This window comes from Rhamphochromis longiceps, linkage group LG11 (genome assembly GCF_057381845.1).
Source record: "Rhamphochromis longiceps isolate RC_006_pf linkage group LG11, R_longiceps_female_GT1.1, whole genome shotgun sequence".
Lineage (NCBI taxonomy): Eukaryota > Metazoa > Chordata > Actinopteri > Cichliformes > Cichlidae > Rhamphochromis > Rhamphochromis longiceps.
In genome coordinates this window covers 29239485-29261141 of record NC_140567.1, presented here as the reverse complement: position 1 = coordinate 29261141, position 21657 = coordinate 29239485, and the positions used below count along the sequence as shown (strand labels likewise).

The 21657-nt window shown below is 41.0% G+C and overlaps 2 protein-coding genes across 3 annotated transcripts in view; both read left to right on the top strand.

Moving 5' to 3' along the window:
* The window catches only part of LOC146659467 (mannosyl-oligosaccharide 1,2-alpha-mannosidase IA), a 204139-nt gene that overhangs the window by 156692 nt on the left and 25790 nt on the right, over positions 1–21657 (top strand). The gene's annotated exons all lie outside the window — the stretch shown is intronic.
* LOC146659468 (E3 SUMO-protein ligase ZBED1-like) lies at positions 384–2627 on the top strand. Its single transcript, XM_085421877.1, has 3 exons — positions 384–1517; positions 1694–1946; positions 2118–2627. The coding sequence occupies exons 1-3, from the start codon at positions 400–402 to the stop codon at positions 2532–2534; spliced, it is 1788 nt and encodes a 595-aa protein (XP_085278003.1). The 5' UTR covers positions 384–399; the 3' UTR covers positions 2535–2627.

The window sequence follows — 21657 nt, the reverse complement described above, 5'->3', positions numbered from 1 at the left end:
AAAATATATATTTATAATTTTAATAAATGACAAATTAAAAATGCATGAACATTTTTTTGTATCGAAAAAATATCGAACCGTGACACCAAAGTATCGAACCGAACCGTGAATTTTGTGTATCGTTGCACCCTTAATATATATATATATATATATATATATATTAGGAGTGTCAAATTATCGCGTTAATTGCGATTAATTAATTACAATGCTATTTAGCGCGTTATGTTTTTTAATCTCGTTAATCTAATTTTTAATCTCTTGACGTCATTGATTTTGTATGAGAGTTGCTATGTTATAAAATCCGTTTTTATGTGCTGGGCTCCTTGTGCTTGACTTGTTGGGGGTGGAGTCACGTCGTGAGGTCAAGGTGAGAAGTGGTGATTAGCTTACAGTGTGGATATGGAGGCGCATCTGAGAGTTGTTGGCCCAATGAACGGGAAATTTGTATTTCATAAACGCCCCGACGGCACCATTGACAAAGGTAAAGTGGTCTGCCTAGAGTGTAAGAAGGAGTTTGCTTACCACCGAAGCAGCTCAAGTTTGGCCTATCACCTCAACGCAAAGCACCCAGCCGCGAGTGCAGCAACAGCTAGCAGTGAAGACGTTAGCAATATAGCAAGCCAGAGCAAAGCTTTTCGCCAAACAAAACTAGAGAATACCCCTCGTATGAGCAAGTCTGCGACCGACAGGCTGACTAATGTTATTGCCAAGTGGATAGCGATGAACTGTAGGCCGATAAATATAGTAGAGGACGAAGGATTGACAGAGGTGTTGCAAATTGCGTCCAATGACCCGTCATACAAGCCGCCGTGCAGGACTACAGTAACGACCAAAATCAGCAAAATGTACGACGGCGAAAAGAAAAACAAACTTGAGATTTTGGCGGAGGATTCTCCCAACTGTGTTGCTATAACCGGAGATCACTGGACCTCAGCTGGCAACCACAGCTATTTTGGGGTGACTGGACACTTTATTGATAGTGAGTGGAACCTCAACTCATTTGCACTGACCGTCATGAGAACAGAAACCAGGCACTTTGCTGATAAATGCGCCGAACAGTTCCTCAAGGTAGCAAATGACTGGGGTATTGAAAACAAGATATCCACCATTGGCACAGACAGCGCAGCAAACATGCTGGCTGCTATGAGAGCACTTCCATATGAGCACATCGCCTGCAATGCTCACATTCTCCAGAGGACCATCACGGTATGTCTCGATAGCAGTGGTTTTGTCGGTGTACTGGCAAAGTGCCGCAAGATTGTTGGTCATTTTAAACAAAGCCCTGCGAGTACCACAGAACTTAACCCACAACAAGTAGCACTCGGAAAGAAGAGCGATCAACTTATACAGGATGTACCCACCAGGTGGAACTCGACTCTCGCAATGGTCTCACGCCTCCTATGTAACCGAGAGGCTGTCCAGGCTACGTTGGACCAACAGAACCACAGGTTGGTCTTGCCAACCGAAGCTGAGTGGGCGAAACTGCAGAGGCTGGAGCTCCTGCTTGAACCATGCAAGTAAGTTCAAATAAACACCTTCCCATTTTAATTATATAAACTACTGTTACATGTGTAAAATCAAAATTAATGAACATAACAAGGAACTTTTAAGGACAATTAAATTGGAAACCAGTTACACTTTGATTTAAATGAATCCAGCTAGGTTTATTTAGCAAACCTCTCCACCTCTGCAGGTATGTGACAGAGCTGCTGGGTGGTGAGGCCTACGTCTCTTGCTCTGTAGTGCTGCCTGCTTTTCGCCATCTGTACCGTGTCATGGACATTACTGATGATGATCCTGCCTACGTGGTGAAGTTCAAGAATGCCTTCCAGAAGGATCTGGCAGCACGACGAGCTAATGGCAACGAGATATGGTTCGAGGTGGCCACAGCATTGGATCCACGGTTTAAGGATTTGAAATGTCTTCCAAGAGAAAAGAGGGAACAGGTAGGACAATAAGGTTAAGCTGGACTAATGAGTCCAATTCATTATCAAATCAAACTTTTATTTATTATATGGAACACAAAGTTCTTTACAAGATTAAATAAAATAAAATAAAAAAGCACTTAGTTTTAATCACAATCATTCATTCATTCATTCATTCATTCATTCATTCAGGTGTGGACCATTCTGGAGAATATGCTCCAGGCAGCAGAGCCCAGAAGAGCAGATATTCTCCAGCCCTCCACAGAGGATGATGGACCAGCTCAGAAGAAGAGGAGGAGCGAACTCCTTCTGGGGTCTGACTCTGACTCAGAAGATGGAATTGAGTCTGGAGAGCTGCAGCGCTACAGAGCAGAACCCAGCATCAGTATTGATGACTGTCCCCTGCAGTGGTGGTATGCTCACTCAGGAGTCTATGAAAAGCTGTCAGTCCTAGCACAAAAGTACCTGGCCTCCCCAGCTACCTCTGTACCCTGTGAGAGACTCTTTAGCCTTGCAGGCCACATAGTGCAAAAGAAAAGGGCAGCCTTGCTTCCAGAAAATGTTACCAGGCTGGTGTGTCTTAGCGACTGGCTGAGGAAGAAGAAATGAGACACATGTGGTCAGCATAGCTGCTGTGTCATTTGTAGCCTACTAGAATAGATTGCTTGATGTTCAGCACTTTTTTTTTGTGATGGAAGAATACTTTGATGTGCTAACTTGCAGCACTGCAATGTCAGTTTTATTTTTCATTATCTGAAGCAGAGGAATTTCAGTGCTGTATTGCTCAGAAAAGAGCAACTCTGATGTGCTAACTTGCAGCACTTAATTTATTTGATTTTATTTGTATTTATTTTTCCACTTATTTTACAAAAGAATACAACAGTATGTAAATGGTTGCATCTGTTTAACGTTTGTTAAACAATAAATGAGTTTATAAAGTCACTTTCTTTGTTATATCAGTCTTTTGGTCTGCCACAATAAGTTGAGGGCTTTCCTCAGCTATTTTTAGGTGAGATTAAAAAAGAGATTAATTAGATCAATTAATTAAAAATCATAATTAATTAATCTCTATTTTTTTTTAATCTCTTGACAGCACTAATATATATATATATATATTTCAATTCATTCTACCAGTGGCTGGACAAAGCTGGACTGAAAGACAGCACAGAGGCACTAATCATGGCAGCACAAGAACAAGCTCTGAGTACAAGATCCATAGAGGCTGGGGTCTATCACACCAGGCAAGACCCCAGGTGCAGGCTGTGTAAAGATGCCCCTGAGACAATCCAGCACATAACAGCAGGGTGCAAGATGCTAGCAGGCATACATGGAACGCCATAACCAAGTGGCCGGCATAGTGTACAGGAACATCTGTGCCGAGTATAACCTGGAAGTCCCGAGGTCAAAATGGGAGATGCCCCCAAGGGTGGTGGAGAATGACCGAGCTAAGATCCTGTGGGTTTTATATATATGTGTAGTTAATTTTGCCCGATTATGTGATCATGCTAAAATGTTCAAGGTGAAGCACTATAAAATCAAATATTCTTAATCATCTATTAATTAGTTCTTTTTTTTTAATGAAACAAGATATCTGAACAATAATCACCGCAGCAAAAGTGAGGAAAGAGAAGTATATGTTTTCTACCTCATGTCAGCTGATGGGTCAGTAGATTATGCATAGGCAGAGGGGTCACTCACATTGTAATCAATAATTTACCCATGTGATGTTACAGAATAGCGAAACTCTTTGGAAAATTACACCAACAAAGCTGGAAAATACTAATATTAAAGGTTGGAACCCTGTTTCGGTAAAACAAATGTGATCAAGGCAGCAGCATCAAAGTTTGAAGGCTTTCAAGTTTGAAGACGTTTTGAAGTAAGCTAAGCACAAAGACAACAAATAGCCCGATAAAACTTAGATTCTTGAGGTTCTTTTTCACAAATGTCTGATTCAGTGATTCAAATTATTGTTGAGATATTATAAATGGCTTTAGCGGAGAAGATGAAGGCTTTCTTTGCCTTTTTAAACAGCACCAATTCTTTTTCAAGTTTTTCCAAGTTTCACACTGACAGGTTTTTCCAAACATCTTGGAAAACTTTCCATAATTCTTCTGTGGCTTTGGGCTGTCTGAACTACCTCTAGTTCTTCACGCATTCCTAGACTGACTCTGTGATGTTGAGACTCGATGGATGCCGTACCAGCTATTGCAGGACTCCTTGTTCTTTTTTGCTGAAAATAGCTCTCTGACTCTGGCTGTACGTTGGAGGTCGTTTTTGTGCTGCACATGATTTCGGGACCTATCAGAAGATGGTATTAAGTGACAGATAAAATGATTTTCATACATGGTTGATTATCCCGACACAAAGTTTGACTTTCTCCTCATTTTCTAACTTTTACTGCCTCTTAAAGAGCTGCAGAAATACAGTACAGATCTGCTCTTGCAGTGAATACCATTGCACCTGATGTGACGCGCCTGCAGCTTAAGATGGCAGGTGTCAGTCCGATGTTCCCATTGAGACGAAAATAATGAATTCACCGAGCAGGAAGAAGTGTTTGGCAGCGTATTAGCTGGGTCAGCTGCTAAATTGAATCAAATCCTGACATTTTTAATATGTTGAAAAAAAATCTTTTATCCTAAAACTGTTCAGTAAAACCAGTACACTTTCTGTAGTCTGTCTGCTTTGAAGCCATAATTGTATGATTGTTTGCACATCTAATTTAAAATTGACTTTTTTATTGTAATTACTGTAGCAAAGAATAACAGTCATTGTTATTCCCAAAAGTGCTTATGCTTGAAATTTGCATGATCTAATTATCAAATTGTGAAAAGTAGAGTGAAAACGAGTTCGGGTCCCGCCTTGTTCTCTTTTTTTTTCCCTTTTTTTTCTTTTTTTTTTTTCACTGTAACCCCTGGTCCACCTGTATCCATGGCAACCCTGAAGGCAGACAATTATACCAAATTAAGGGAACTAGAGGTGGAGAGACCGGGCATATTTGTTGTTCTTCACAGCGTATGAAAGAATGTGGCAGGCATTAAATGTGTCTGCACTTACTTTTTCCATTCAGCATAAGATTATTGTGAAGGATTGATTAACTGATTGATGAAATGGGAAACTTAAAGGGAATCTGTAAGAGAAGCATAAGAAAACTGAGCTGATAAAAAGATAAAAAGCATCTTTCATGTCCATTTGAATCATTATCCAACTCTCTGTGGTAAATTTTTGTACCGTTACGCTCAGATTAAAAAGTTAAATGTGTAAAACGCCAATCTCAGACATGATCATTTCATTAACCTGTAATTACGTCCCAGAGACAACAGGGAACGTCACTGCTGTTCTGCCCGACTCCATCTGCTTCTTCCACATCATTGCCTCAAGTGAATCCAGAACGTGTCAATTCTCTGTGGCCAATTCCTCCACACTGTTTCTGCTCCCCTTGAGCTCATTTGCCGCCAATTCCTCTTCCATCGTCCAAACAGTTTTTGGTGGATGAGATTGAGCCAATTGTAGCTAGCACGATATTTCATTACAGCCAAAAATTGAACACATGGTGACCTTTGCTCAGCTCTTCACTCCCACATCAGGTCAAGACTTCCTCTTTTCTTTTCTCTTCATCAAAAAATGTGGGGGTTTTTTAACAACCAACTCTCTAAAAGCTGTGGCTGCACAAACACTCTGCTCATAATCATATCAATCAGACCCAATCACGGTGCTCCCCATTGAAGTTGCATACTAATTTGGGCCTTAATGAACCTCATCTGAGTATGCTTTGTCGCCAGCTCTGTGATTGCATTGATCAAGTTAACCTGCACTGTAACTCAGTGGGGGGAACATGCTTGATTTGCCTGTCAGACGTTCATGAGGAGAAAATGTCCTCACAGCTTCAAAGCAGAGAATCTGTCTGAAACTGGCAAAAGCTTGCAGTGACTGGGCTTAGTGCCAGTATAGTGGGGCTGGCAACTGCTTTCTTTTTCTGCCAAACAGTGTTTTGGCACCATCTATATCCTCACATTCAACCCACGGAGCACGGACATGGAGTTTGGCATTGGCTCAAGGTATTACGCTAAGGGAGGGGGAGGGGCTATCATGTTTCTCTAGTTCCTAAACTTTTGACCCTACCTCTCACTACTGTGGCTTTTCAGGTGCGACACGCCATGTGGTGAGTTGGCAACAACATGTAGTCAGATAATCTGCCGGTGCCACAGAATTCTTTTACATATTAATTATTTTTTGAAAAACTCCTGCGTTAAAAAAGGGAAAAAAAAAGATTGTATTGTTATATATGTTTATGTTCGTTTACTTTTGACTGTTGAAGTCGCAGTAGTATCAGTTAGTCTCAGTGAATTCATACAATGTCCACTCTTGAAAACAGTGGTGAAGCATACATGTTAAAACATAGAATAGTGGCTGAGTCACAGAGTCAAAAAAAACCTTTCTGTGAGTAAGAAAAATTGGTGATTGTCCAGTGATTGCATTGAGTGTTTGTTTTTTTTGTTTGTTTTTTTCTTTTGCTGCTGGAGACAAGTTGAAATAGCTGCAGTGACTTCTTGCAAAGCAAGCTGACCAGCCACTTTCAGTTGCAAGGCGACTGCACAGGTCGGCTGTGGGTGGCAACCGGTCTCCAAACAATCACAGCCTGACTCACTCAGATTAACGAAGGTAATAATTTAAAAACACAGACTAATTGTTAACATTTTACACTCGATCTGAGTCTATCTGTGCTGATGACTACAACTCATCTGCATTGCATCATTTCGCTTTAAGGGATTCAACTCATCTGGTTGCCATCTTGGTTGTGTCCTGATTAGACTCTTAAAGCAAGGTTACCAAATCCCTGTGCCCTTTTTTTTTTAGCTAAATTGCCAACCTGCAGCAGCTACATTGCCATTTGCGGAGGATTTTTTTTTGTCTATTTCAGATCTGTAAGGTTCTGGCGGGATTTCTATTCTAAGAAGATAATTTGGATTTCTGTGTTTGAAGACAGCAACAGCTCTGCAGTGACTAGTTGTTCACTACAACTACTTGCAACTGATCTCCATCCTGCATCACACGGCAACCACCAATTTTTACTCTACTGCGACTCTTTGTCCTAACAAGTATTCTCTAAAAGGAATATTGCATGGACTGAAACTTGTTGGTCAAACTTCAGCCTCAAAGATCAATAATGAGCTAACATAAACTAATATAATGAATAGATCAATGATTATTTTTAATGCACGACGTACATAAAATGATTCGTATGGAAAACTTAATTGCCATAATATCACAATCAGATTCCCAAGTTAACCTTATTTAATTGCAAACTGATAGAGCCTGACTCTGTATCACTGCTGTTTTTTTGCCTTCCTGATGGACCAAAGTCACTTTGAAAACAGCAGCTGACTGTGAGTGATTGCAGGCCTCATTCCCATCTTCAAAGGAACCATTTTCAAAAGCAACAAGATTGTAAGTTCATCGCACATTGTCACAATAATTTTGGTTGTGCCAGAGTCTTCAACCACTGTTTTCTCTGGTGTGATTGCAGCATAAGGCAGACTGCAGAAAAACATTTAATTCTTAAAAGTTGACTTTGTTGTAATGTTTTTGTCATGTTTTATGGCTTCTAAGTTTCAAAAATAAACATTAAAAACTACTCGTCAGCTTGTCGGGTGTAATCTAAGGGCATCGGACTAATTTAGTAATTGGGACAGGCAAAAAAAAAAGAGAAAACCAAAAACACAGTGACAGTCTAGATATGTCACAATCAGGAGTTGAACTGCTGACCTTTGTTTATCGGATGCTGTTGGTAATTTGAAAAGAAAAAGTGTTTACAACTGGGACAAAACATTATGAACACACCTGAAATGCTTCAAGAGCATGAAATGAGATTTTGAAAGGTTTAATATTCAAAATGACATCGGCTGTGTTCTCTCTCATCAAGACAGATAAAGATTCTGGTTGAACATTAAGTGACTGAAAAGGAAAATAGTGATCTGCCGCTTTAAAAAAAAAAAGATTGTGGGATAGAGTGTTAGGCATAAGGCCCCTGGTATAATCTACAACCTAGTGTCTAGATTTATTATAAATGTGGTGCAATATATTTGATTCTAAAATAGAATCTAAATGGATCTAAAAGTCCATCAACCCTGTACTCAAATGTCTCAGGGAATTAGTAAATGTAATCTAATACTGCTAATAAATGGTGGCGGTGTGGATTGGGGGAATGAATAGAACAAAAGGAAATACCCGATCTGTACTAAGCTGTTCTAAACATACACACTTGTGTATGTACTAAGAGGACAAAGACTGACGCTGAGATGTGAGAGGAAAAAATGCCAATCAAGAACATGAGAATGTGTTTCTTTTTATATAATTAAGCTTGGATTGCAAAGCAGAGCACTCAGGTACAGTCATTGCCAGACACTCAAGCCGCTTTAATTGCCATCCACAGGTAAAAACAGCTTCTCTCCTCTGCACACTTGACTGAATTCAGACATCTAATGGCCTCTCCAATGTTTTATATTCTGACTTTTTAAGTTGGCGTGAGCAGTTAAGTTGCTTCTGTGTGTGTCTGCTAATTGGGATGTTTGAGGCGTTGGTAAATTGGTAGATCATTGGTCTAAGGAGTCATACTGAGAGGCAAAGACAAAGAGGGAAAGAGAAGGCAAGTGACAAACAGAGCTGCAGGGAGAGGGTTCGCAGCTGCCAAGCAGGTAGCGGCCCTCACAATGTGACACGTTTGCCACCTCAAAATGGGAGCACAGAGGAGCTGCCAACCACCAACAATCCTGCTTTTTCTCTCTCGTGCTCTTTCAGTCATACTCCTACAAACCAGGCAAGCTCTTCTCACATGCTGCTACTCTCTGAAATGAGCTGTACTAGTGCCAGGTGCTGCTGAAGAGAAAGAAAGGAAAAGGGAAGAAAGAAATGTTAAGGCTCCTGTGTGGACATTACTGTGGCGGGAGTGACAGCATGCCTTCGCAGGAGACACCTTGGCTCTGTTATTGTCACCACTGTGGACACAGCAAGTTCCTGCTTCCCTCTGAAATTAATACAAGCTGACCAGCAGCCTGCTCTCTCCGCCTCAATGTGGACAACTGGCTCATTCAGGGTGACAGAACCTGTGACTTGTCCCAACATAGCCTGGATGTCCCGACTGGGCTGGGCCATTAACGAATGCCACTCTGCACAAAGCTCTCCCTTGATTACAGCTGACCTTGGCTTGGGAAAATGAAATCACCATGCCAGGTTGACTTTCACAATGCACAGACTTGGCCGCTGTGTAAATAAGCATATCCGTCGTTTAGGTTTGTTACCCCGGTATGGTAAAACATAGCTTACCCTCACCGACACACATCAGATCGTCCTTCAGGAATTGCTACAAAAAAGGCAAATAGTTTGTAATGTAGCGCTGAGTTAAACTGATTGTTTTCCATGCACCGATAAATAGCATTTAAACATCTGAGCTTCGACGCAGGGCCAACCACTGATACGCAGCAGCACTGACACTCAGATGTGACAAATCCTGCCAATGCACGCACAAGTACTCAAGCGCACAAGACCCCTTTTGGAGTTCAGTGTTGTTATGCCGGCTTATCGATTGAGGACCTCCTGATGCGATCAACAGCTGTCCCTCAGCTGAGTGGCCGCCTGGTGTTGTTCTGCCTCAGCGTTGCCCTGTCAAGGTCACATCTCCCATCACTGTCTGTCTTTTTTTTTTTTTTTTTCTTTTGTGCACATTTCTACACTGGGCTGAATTACAGTAATTGATGCTCTCAGACAGCAGGGCTTCTTTGCAGAATAGTAGCAAGATTGTTGGTTGCTGGGAATCACATGGTAAAGCAGAGCTGGTGGTTCAATCCCTTCCTGGCTCAACGGACATAAAGTTTCTCTGGCCTTGAAAGCAGATATGGTCTCTACTGATTGAGGCCTAACTATTTCTCTCTGTGTGCTTTTACTCTCTCCTCCTTTCCTAAAGCTTTCAGAGTTTTATAATTCTGTTTTACTCAAGATGGAAATTTGCTTTTGCCTACTTTTTAACAGAACATCAGGGTTAGGCAAACAAATGGTTCTTTTTCATGCATCAATCATCGCACATTTACTGGCCCCATTTCCACTTGTGGCTGTAGACACACCTTTAATGAGCTGTTTCCATATCAGTGCTTCTGCCTGCTACACCACTCATTAGCCCTGTCACATAAAAAAAAAATGAACTGCATTATTACTGATCGCGGCACGCTATCGAAGTCCTCCAGCAACATCGGTGCGGCTGTAATGACATGGCCGCACCGATGTTGCAATTAATGACAAGTGGCTGAGTCATTAATTGACTAGAAGTAGCTGGAAAACAACATTGTAATACATCAGTCATCATTCTTGAATATCAGACAATCTTTTGCTGACAGCAAAATGTCCATTTGTTATTGTTGTTCCTCCATGAGTCAAATGTTTATTTCTTAATGAAGTTGACATTTTTATATGGATAGACATTCATAGTAATTTCACTTTTTTACTCAGTTTTTTTTTTTTTTTTTTGACATGTTCTATGTTTTACTTCAGGTTTTTTTTTTTTTTGCCAATATGAAGAAAACTATTGAAAGAAAATCACTTGAAGACAAAAGGCCTCAGATTTTCCCAGCAGTTATACTCACACCACATACACACACCCTTGAAGTACACCTGTTGAATTCACCGTCAGAGCCTGGCAGTGTTTCCTCTTTCCTATACGCGGTTTACCATTCCTATCTCCCCCTAGGCTTAATCTTTGAAAAATATAAAATTTCTTATCACCTCTATGCCGATGATATACAAATATATTTTCAAGTAGATGATGACGACATTGCTCCTTCGTTGCACTGCTTCCTCGAGTGCATGAGAGAAGTCAGAGAATGGCTTTCAGGCAATTCCCTTATCCTGAATGAAAAGAAAACGGAAATTGTGGTGTTTGATGAAGAATGGACACACTATCGTTGTACCTCATATACCACACCAAACCATCACTTTTGTTGTTCCAATAGTCTTGGAGGGATCCATCCAATGTGGGTTAGTGTCAGGCCAATAGCGGTGGTTTTGTTTGTTAACTTCACCGTTCACATAAAAGTTTGCCTCATCACTGAACAAAATCTTCTGCGTGAACTGAGGGTCCTGTTCCAGTTTTTGTTTTGCCCATGTGCCACAAACAGGACTTTAATATCATCAACCATTCCCATTTTATTACAGTGTATCCATATAAATGGCCCATCCTGTAGATTGGATTACTGTAATTCTCTCTACTTTGGTCTTCACTCCGCTCTCCTTCATAGACTCCAGCTCATCCAAAAAGCTGCGGCTCGCCTCCTGACTGGCACTAGAAAGCATGCCTCTATCACCCCTGTTCTTATTGATTTGCAATGGTTATCCATAAAATATCGCATTGAATTTGAAATATTGTTGCTCACCTAAATAATTAAGCCCCTCGTTATCTTGTCAATCTTCTTAGTCTATATGTCCCTGGGTGAGCCCTCAGGTCTTCAGCCCAATTCCTCTTGGCTCAGCCTAGATCTAATGCTTTTGCCCTGGTTGCACCTAATCTGTGGAACAACCTTCCCATCGCTATCCGTGCGTCAGACTCAATTTTATCTTTTAAATCCCGTTTAAAAACTCACTTATTCAACATAGCTTTTCCATCTAGTTAGTGTCCCTATTTTATATTTGGTTCAATTTTTTATTTACTTATATTTACTTTATCTTTTAGCTATATCTGTTCTTAGTAACTTTGTTCTTATATTCCCTTTTATTGCTGTATAATTAGTGCCCTCAACCTGATGACATATGTGGTACTTTGTTAATAGTCTTTTATTTAATCATGTCTTATTTTTCCCGTTTTTATTGTAAAGCACTTTGGTGTACCGCTAGTTTTTTTTAAACGTACTATACAAATAAAGTTGTATTGTATTGTATTCCTTATTGAACAGACCTTGCCTCTGCTAGTCTGGAGTGAAGCTCAAGTTTTACGGAAGACAAATGCATTGCACTCATTCTTCCAGACATGATGGACAGCGTTTATCTGCTGCAGTTTAGCCTTTGGTCTGGTGCTGTCAGCCTGTAGTTGAGTATAAATGTTTTACGCTTGTCTTTTAGGCTGCGGTGACCTATTTTGGGAGGGTTTGGAGACATATGTGAACAGTGCATATAAATTGGCCTATGGCTCCAGTCTATTGTAATTGTTGTTGCTCAGAATAAATAAGTAGTAGAAGCCTTCAAATATGGCCACATATACATCGCTCCCCAGATATAAATCATCTATGTGAGTTGCAGGGTGTATATGTACATAAATTATTCAAATTAACATATTAAATTAATAAATAAAATGAATGGCTAGATACAGTAAAAGTGCAAAAGTCTCAAGCCACCCCTCATTTCTTTATATTTTGGTTGGAAAATGGGAAATGGGTGCAGAGATTTATTAAAACATACGTACAATATACAAGGCAAAGTGTGTATAATTCAAATGGATCCCCAAGTCAGTCTTTTCACTGAACAAAGCATCATCTTTAAATAGTCTTCAGGCTTCTTGAAGGACATTCAAAGTTTCTTCTGGGAGAAGAATGGGGCGATCGTGGCTCAAGAGTTGGGAGTTCACCTTGTAATCGGACGGTTGCCGGTTCGAGCCCCGGCTTGGACAGTCTCGGTCTCGGTCGTTGTGTCCTTGGGCAAGACACTTCACCCGTTGCCTACTGGTGGTGGTCAGAGGGCCCGGTGGCGCCAGTGTCCGGCAGCCTCGCCTCTGTCAGTGCGCCCCAGGGTGGCTGTGGCTACAATGTAGCTTGCCATCACCAGTGTGTGAATGGGTGGATGACTGGATGTGTAAAGTGCTTTGGGGTCCTTAGGGACTAGTAAAACACTATACAAATACAGGCCATTTACCATTTTGATTTTGGCTGCCTTTTGTTCTGTTCTCTGTCAGCATAATCACTCACTGCTTCAATAATCTTTAAGTTCTGGGAGGCCAATACCAGACCATGATAATGTTCCATTGAGTGCTTTTACATCCAGGTATCCCTTTTCTGCATTGGCAGTGGGTTTGGGATCACTGTCAAGCTGAAATATGAAGCTGCTGCCAATCAGATGCTTTCCAGATGGTACTGCATCAAAATCTGACAGTACTCTACTGATGGCTCTAGAAACTCTCTGTACCTCTCTCCTGACCTATATTGACAACAACAATTTGAACCAAAAATTTCAAATATGAAGTCATCACTCCGTAAGAATTGTTGCCAATGATTTTCTGTCTAGTTCTTCGTTATTTGGCATACCTCTGTCTTTTCTCCTCGTTTCCCTTCCCTTCCCTTAGAATGACTCTCTGACAGACATTTTTCCACTGAGACCATGAGTTTTTGTCAAGGAGTAGATGGACCAACTGAAAACCCAGATGCATGTCTTGGGTCCGGCCTCAGGTCTTTTTTTTTTTTATAATTGACAGGATCATAACACCTGTCAATTATTTGAAATTGACAGGTGAAAAGTCAATGAAATTGAATTGCATTACAATAATTTTACACGTGAAGATTTGACAAACAAATTTAGAGACAGTTATCTATTTGTAAAGTTATTTAATTTACTCTGATACTGCAAATCAAACAGCGTGTCACACATGGTTACACGGACCTTCCCTCCCCTGTTTTCCTTACAGTCCTTTTTTCTTCTCTTGCACTTCCTCTTTGTCTTGGCAGTTGGCGAGCAGTAACATTTAATTAGGATCAAAGAACTAAGGCCTAAGCCAGGGGTGCTCACACTTTTTCCGCATGTGAGCTACTTATAAAATGACCAAGTCAAAATGATCTACCCACTACAAAAATCCAAAACATATACTTATTTATAAATATATTGAGGATTCTTTATATCTACAATGTATATACATGCATAACCGCAATATCCAATATTTCACAACACAATTAACTATGTAAATTTTTTGTCATTACCTGAGTTTACTCTGATGACTTGCACTGAATTGAATCAGCCAGGGATGCATAGTCCGGACAGTAGCTGCTGACGGCCAGGTTTAAGAGAAAAAACCGAGAGCTAAAAATTGGAGTTAACTCGCTGACTAGCTTGTCAGTTTTACTACACTTCGCGCCGCTGTTTGCGCATGCGCAGCGACCTAAGCGTCAGAAAAAATCTGCTGTCATCTGACTGGCTTCCCTGTATCAATCAAGTGACGGGATGGATGATAGGCTGGCATCTATTTTTTTTAATGCCATGCGATCTACCAATACTACCTTTGCGATCGACTGGTCGATCGCGATCGACGTATTGAGCACCCCTGGCCTAAGCAATGTCTATGAGCTGTGACATTTATGGCAAGATGGGACCCTTCAGATGACCTCAGGCCTTCACACATCAAAGGGTCTTGGGGAATATCAGACACTATTACTCACCATCTTGTAAGAATATTCAGCCTAAAATCTTCTGCCTGAAGATGTTCCAGTTCTTGCGAGAGGTCAAAAATCCATGTGCTCTTCTTACAATGAGAAGTGTCAGAGTGATTCGTTGTTATTTATGTAGTCACTACTGCCTGTAGTTATCTTTTAGTAGTGCAGTGCAATTTCTTTTTCTTTTTTTTGAATTAGTGATCTGACTACCACTTTAATTTTTCTTGGATGTTATCTTTAATGTGACAAAGCTGTTTCAACAAAAAATACCACCACCCTGAGGAGAAACTGGGCCCATACTGGTGTGCTCTGGTATAAATGGCTAAGAGCCAGCAAGCACAGTTAGTGTTGATAACCACAGGTGGAAAAGAGGCAAGCATCATGCCCTCAAGCATGCCTGTACTCTGGCATTAGCTCATTGAGCACATAAGCTATTTCACCGTTAGCAAAACTGGCTATACTGCTGGTGGTATTTTCTCATATTGTGTCAATTATTTTCAGACTTAGACCAGCTAATTTTCCAGTAAGTAGAAATGTAGTGTTCAGTGATGGAAAATGCTGGAAACCACTCTGCTGATTTAAAGTGAGACTGAAATGTGAAATAAGCTGCAGTTTAGAGTTTTTGATTATGGAATTTGATCTGGTTTAACATTTTTCTGATATGAATGACCTTGTTTCTCTTTGGAATTTGAATAGCTTTACTTTACATCTTTGTATTCCTCACTCCCAGTGGTTGAAACATGCGCCTGGGTGTTTTGGCAGGAGTTAAGCGTATCTGTTCAGCTTCCCTAACATTATTTTGCCTTCAAATTGACGAAGCATGTCCGACACCAAACAAAAATCCTCTTTGCTGTCGAGCTGCGCGTGAACTTGAGTCAGGCACCGTGTTGATCTGTGCTAGCACAGACACAGAGGAGTGGCAGCAGGATGGATGCCACCCCCTACTGAGAAAATGAGTGGAATCACAGCATTTTCCACCCAGCTGACACCCAAGACAGATGGAGCTAGCAAACACTGCAGCGCAGCTCAAGTCGAAACCATGGCAACAGCGAGGCAACAGAAAGCCTGCCAGGTCAATCGCAGAGAAGAATGCAGTGCCGTAGAAGCAGGTCCCCGAGGTAGAGTCAGAGATGATGATTGCCTAATGGATGTGAGGTTGGTGTTGAAAGAATCGGGGGGGGGGATCCATCATAACAGGGAAGATCGGGTGGAATTCACATTATTCTTTTTATCCTAAGGGGTTGATTTTTATATAGGCAGAAACGAGCGAGTTAGATCACAGACAAATGACATGTCATCAGCGAAGCCTCCGTAGTGTTATAGAACAGAAGCTGACTGAAGCCCGAAGGCACGTCTAAAAACATGGTTAATGTTTTTTGAGAGTTTACACAGTGGGTTGATGTCTGAATTCAACTCATTCAGTGTGAATTCAACTCGTTTACCCTCCTGTTAGATTATTTCTGTACTGCTGCTGCCCACAGGGAATTTGTCATTTGACTTTGCTCTTCAGAGCAGAGGATCACCTGAATGGCTGCCATGCCGCTGATGGAAACTAAATGTCTCGCTCAAGGACACACGACACACAAGGAGCACGCTCGAGCTCAGGCTCTGTAGGTGAACGAAAGTACAGTACTACATTCTTAATGAAACAGTGCATTTTTGTGTTTGACTGTTTTGAAAGGTGAATTTACAGCGAGGGATTTATTTTAAATTGCGACAAGATTTGAAATTTAAGAAGATTGGCATACCAGACTGTAGAGAATATGCACTCTTGTATTTTCTGTGCTGCAATGGGGGAAAAAAATCATTACATGTTATATTTTAGGAGGCTAAGTGAAATATCACTAAACTACTCTTGTTGCATTAAAAAAAGTGAAGCATGTTTACTAGAGTGAATGTTTAAACTCAGGTCGAAATCTCTTTATTATTGAATTCATGTTAAATGAAAAAAGCATCAGTTTTTCTATTAGATTCAAGGTCTGCTTGCCTGATACTGAAGCTGTGCACGACCCCTGCGTGACCCTATTCTTCGATTCTCTCCGACTGTGCAGCCTGTGCTCCATTTACATATGCCCAAAAAAGAAAAAGTCATCTCTGCATTTGCAGATAAGCTCAACAGCAATAAATCACCTTTGTTAAAACCACTCTGTATTTGTATCAGGGTGTGGCACAGATAAAACGAGCACTGACAAAGATACAGTATAATTGCACATTTTCTCATCTGCAGTACTTTTCACTGTCATGAAGTCTTTAGCTTTTTACGCCACTTTTCGCCATTTCTAATCTTAAAGAATCCAGTTTGACTTTGCGAGCTTGTATCAACTTCTTTCTTGCTTTTAAAAAATATATGGTGTTACAGCTAGCTGATAAAATGTCTATCATTATAAGAAGTGACTTGCTGCCTGTGCACTTACCCCTTTTGAAGAACTTGTGAAATTGAGTTTCTGAAGTGTCTTACATGTTTCGATTTTCGAGGAAAAGCAGTTAAATTTTGAGGGCCTGAATGGCAGTTATCTACCCTAAGCAGCCTGTGCACTGTGTTAAACTGAATTGCCTTTTCATTCCAGACTCCACAGAGGCTCGGTGATTATGTAGGCTCTATTTATTTGTTTATTTCAACAAGGATATATTACAGAGAGTTTCCGTCATTCAGAACAGGAACTGCTCTCCAAAGACAAACCCCAAACAGCTACAACATTAAAACAAATGAAAGGTAAAATTAATCGTTACATTACAATATAGAAAACAATAGATCCCTGCATTTGTGTGGTTAGGGTTATTTTGACTGTACATAAAAGATGATACAGTGATATCGTCATCATCTTTTATTGTAGCAATACCATGGAGCACAGACTTGTTAAAGGTACAGTACTAGTAACTAAAAGGCGTTCCATATTATTAGTGGTCTAAAAAAATCCATCAACACCATCAAGACATCCAATTCAGTGACTCAGACTGGCAGAGGTGACAGTTGGAAGGAGTGGTCACACTCTCAGTAATGCATGACTTCAATTTAAAATGATGTCTTAACTAAGGGAGGTGTTAACAACAGACAAAATCATTTTCATACCCAGGATGTAAACATTTCAAAATCTGTGAAGTTGGATATTGCAACATAAGAGGGAAAGCCAGCCTTAAGTAGGAAGACCTGATTTGTGTGTGTGCATGTGCATGTGCGTGTGCGCGCGCGTCTTTTTTCACACCGGTTTAAATTCCATGGAGTTTAACCATGGAGTTTACAACCATGGAGACGAACCACTGCCCAGATCCTAATCATCTGTGGGAATGTGCTAAAACAGTTCTGATCCACACAGACCCAACCCCGCAATCCACAAGACCCCAGCGGATTTACTGCCACCCTCGAGCTGCTACACACCACATGACACCCACAGGGATCTATACCTCAATGGGTTAGTGGTTTTAGCAGGTAACTGCTAAGCTACACAATAACATGTGTGCTACTTGGACTGATATCCCTTCCTTCTTGGCAACCACTGTTTGAAGCTCCAATAGAAGATTCACGTTGGACTCGTTAATCATTAAAAGTATGATATGTGCTTTCTTAATTTAGAGAAACACATTCTCAGGCAAGCATCTGTCACTCCAGCTTACACACACACACACACACACACACACACACACACACACACTCACACACAGTCGCTCCCCCGCATACGAGGCATCACAGTGGCCATATCCTTCACTGAGTCGAGTCTTTGATGAGGCAGCCGATGCTTTGAAGCCCGGCGCTGCCATCAGGGGCTTTTAAAGAAACCCGGCCTCTCTCTTTGCATCTTTCTCTTACACTCCACAGCCAACTGAACCACTGATCCGCACTAGGCCAGAGTGATCTTCCTCATTTCATCTTGCCTTCTCTCATCCCAGTCCTACCACAAACCCCCATCTCTCTCTCTCGCTCTCTCTTTTCAACTGAGGCACTTTATTCTCAACCCCTCATCGCGCTATATTCCCCAGATCTCATTACCACTCGTGAAATTGCATTTTTTTCTCTCAGATCGTTTCATCTCTTTTGAAGAACCAGCAACAGGTATATACGGTATTATTGTTCAGTGTTCAGAAATATCTTAGATTAAGAAGTGTGAACTCTTTAAAACAAGAGATGGATGTTTCAGCGCTTAGGGTGGTCAGTTAGAGAAGCCATATATAAAGGCAAGTACATCCTGTTTGTGTGCAAAACAAAAGGGTCATGAATGTCATGAATATTAGGAAATACTTTAGGAATACTCCAACAATTCTCTTGCTATGAACGTTTGTAGAAACATTCATGGTGTCCAGACAATTATTCCTAATGAAACTGGTGACTGAATTTTTTTTCTCTTGCGGCACCAGCAGGACATTTTTCTCTCTTATTATCCGATAACGACAGGCTGTCTGAACAACAAAGTGCCAAATACCAGAGACTTCATGCTTCAGGAAGAGTGCTGTAGTGTCACTTCAAACACATATTTCATTTGCATGAATTTGACATGTAAACAAATTGTATGTTGCAAGTTAATGAAATGTGAGAATAAATTGTACCTGGCATTTTGTTTTCACGTTGTCTTTGCTCAGTGTAGTAAAATGTGACCTAACCTAACATGCATCTTAATTTTTCAGCAAAATTTACTCCATTTATTCCAAAACATCAAAGACTTCACCAAGGGAATTTTAAATCCGGTGGGCAGATTTACCTTAGACTATCCTAATTGTGATCATTCTGAGAGCTTTCCTCTTGTGCCACAGAACCTTCATGTTCTCAGTGGGGTAAACCGCTTTTCATGGCAGTCTGGGTTGCCCTCCAGCACCTCCCTGAAACTTATTTTTAATGCAGTACTATTACAGCACTTTCACACTGAGGGAGTATAATGAACATTACGGCCTCTGCATTATTCTGTTGGGTCTCAAATGTTTTACATTCTGTTGCAGCCTGCAAGTTTCTCACAGGATATAACAAAGTATGTGTGAAAACTTTAATCCATCTCCTACACAGAGTTGTGATGTCTTCACCATTTGCATGTAGCTCACAGGCGCAGTCCCAGACAGTTTTTCTCTCTTACACTTTAACAAGCGCTCTTAGATTTCCTACAGTTTCTCTGGGAGCGTTGTCTGTCGATGCCCACACAGGAAGGTACCTGTTAGCTCTTGTGTCTAGCTGAGTGGGCCAGTAGGTGCCTGTTGTCCTCCTACACCGAGCCTGTGAGACTGTTAAGGCCCTTATGAGAATTGGATCTGACACCATCAGCCCCATCTTCTTCCTGTTCCTCTTCCATAGTAATAATGATGGAAAGGTTGTGGCACCCTGCAAATTGCAGGTTGAATTATTGATGTCTGGTCCTTTGGTACAGCGAGGACTGATCATCTATGACATCTGTCAATACGTAAACGGGTATAACAGCGTTGCTATGTGACGGACAAGCTTGTTTTATTTGTCCTGTATGCCACAGGTGGGGAGTGTGCCAATATTATTATCTCTCAAGGTGCTAAGACAATGATTCAAAGTGATTTGCCGTCGGCTAGCTTGGAGATGGCTCCATAAATCGAACATGTGGAGTCTCTGTGTATTTATTTTTAAAAAACACAGTAAAACATGAGTAGGATTAAGTCTTCCCTCTGGCTGTTCTTTTTATTTATTTTTTTTCCATTTCATGCAGACACTGTGTTGCAATAACACAAAATAAGCAGCTTTGGATGATAAAACGTACCATTTTGGTTCCCAAATCAAAACTGAAGCATATACTGCCACTTGGTGGTTATCCTGTAATATGGAAAGAACATGTTAAAGTTGAAACAACTGAATAATGACCTCTTCTGTTTTTACAACCAGCACCCACATCTTCTTCAATAATTGCATCACTAAGCTGACAGAAAGAACAGCTATTGTGTTTGCTACATAATACAGAGGCAGTAGCCGGCACACTGGAATGATTTGTATAAGCCCAGTTTAGTGGGTCAAAAGGAGGGGCAGAAAGTCTGTGGGCGGCTCGTGCACTTGAGAGAGGAACGTTTAAGCTGATGAACATTGCTTAACAGTATAGCTGTAATGTGGACTCATTTAGAGCTGCTTCTTTCCAGTGGGGGCTTGATTGAGCAGCCGCCACTTGTTTGTTTTCCAATTTGGGCTTTGGTGGGTACTTTCATTTTACCACTGCGTTTGTTTTCGGCAAGTCCTCATGTCTAATTTATTGGATCTGTTTTAGCATGTTCGTCTACTCGCTCTCAGGCGATGGTATGCTGCATAAATTATGCAGAGTACTTTTGATTTACGACATCAGGGGCTGATGTGAGACTGCGTGCTGCGAGTTAGTGCGTCTTAAACCCAGCCTGCTATGTCACTGTGCCAGCTTTTCAGATTGAGATGTTGAAACGTGAGTGGGGTACAACAATGGAATAGGAATTTGCAGTGAAACCACTGGCTCGGATAACGTTTAGGCTTTTAAAACAATTCCCTCATTGGCAATAGTAAAGATTTACAGAGAAGCAAAAGAACACTTTGCAGTCCTTCTACTATCTTGCCCAAATTAACCTTGAATATTCATTGAGAATGTTACACACCACTGTGGCTAAATATAGCTTACCATCTGTAGCTCAGTATTCAAAGTAGGGGTAAAGCTTGGTCAAAGGCAACAATGTTGATGTAGTGAGATTTGGACTTGTTGAAGCATAGTAAAATGATGGTGCTGTGAGCTGTGGACTTGTCTGCTTTTCAGTCAGCTCGCACCAGCAGCTTGTGAAATGAAGAACGAAATCAATGTGCATCAAAGGGTCTCCTCCTGTCAGTCTTGTCAGATCCAGTTGAAAGGGTAGATGTACCGGGGAAGACTATTGAAGCTGAGACTTGTAATATTCCTTTCAATCAGTGACATCTGCAACTAGTCACTGAGATACCTGCACGGTGTCTGTTTTATTTGGAATATTTCTATGTTCCCCTATCAGGCTCATTAAGATAAAGAGGACAGAAAAGGATCCTACTAATGACCAATGCCGCTGGGAGAGAAATTAAACAAGGTGCACCCGCTACTTATAAAGAATTGTAAAGAATGCGTTCCATTCGCCTCGCGCTGAGAAAATGAGTGTCCTGTTGGAGCCTCAGTAGAATTAAACCACAGCTATCTTTCAGCCTGCAGCAAACCTGAACCTTGTTTTAATGTGTTCTTGGTTTTTTTTTGGGGGGGTTTTTTCCAACTTTCAACTGTAGGACGACCATTTTCCAAAACAAAATAATTACTCCATCTAACACAGCTAAAACACCCCCACGGGTGCACAGTTCAAGTTATGATGAAACATGTAAATATGTTTTACAACCATTCCCTCAATTTGCTCGTTTGCAGATGTCTTTTTGCATG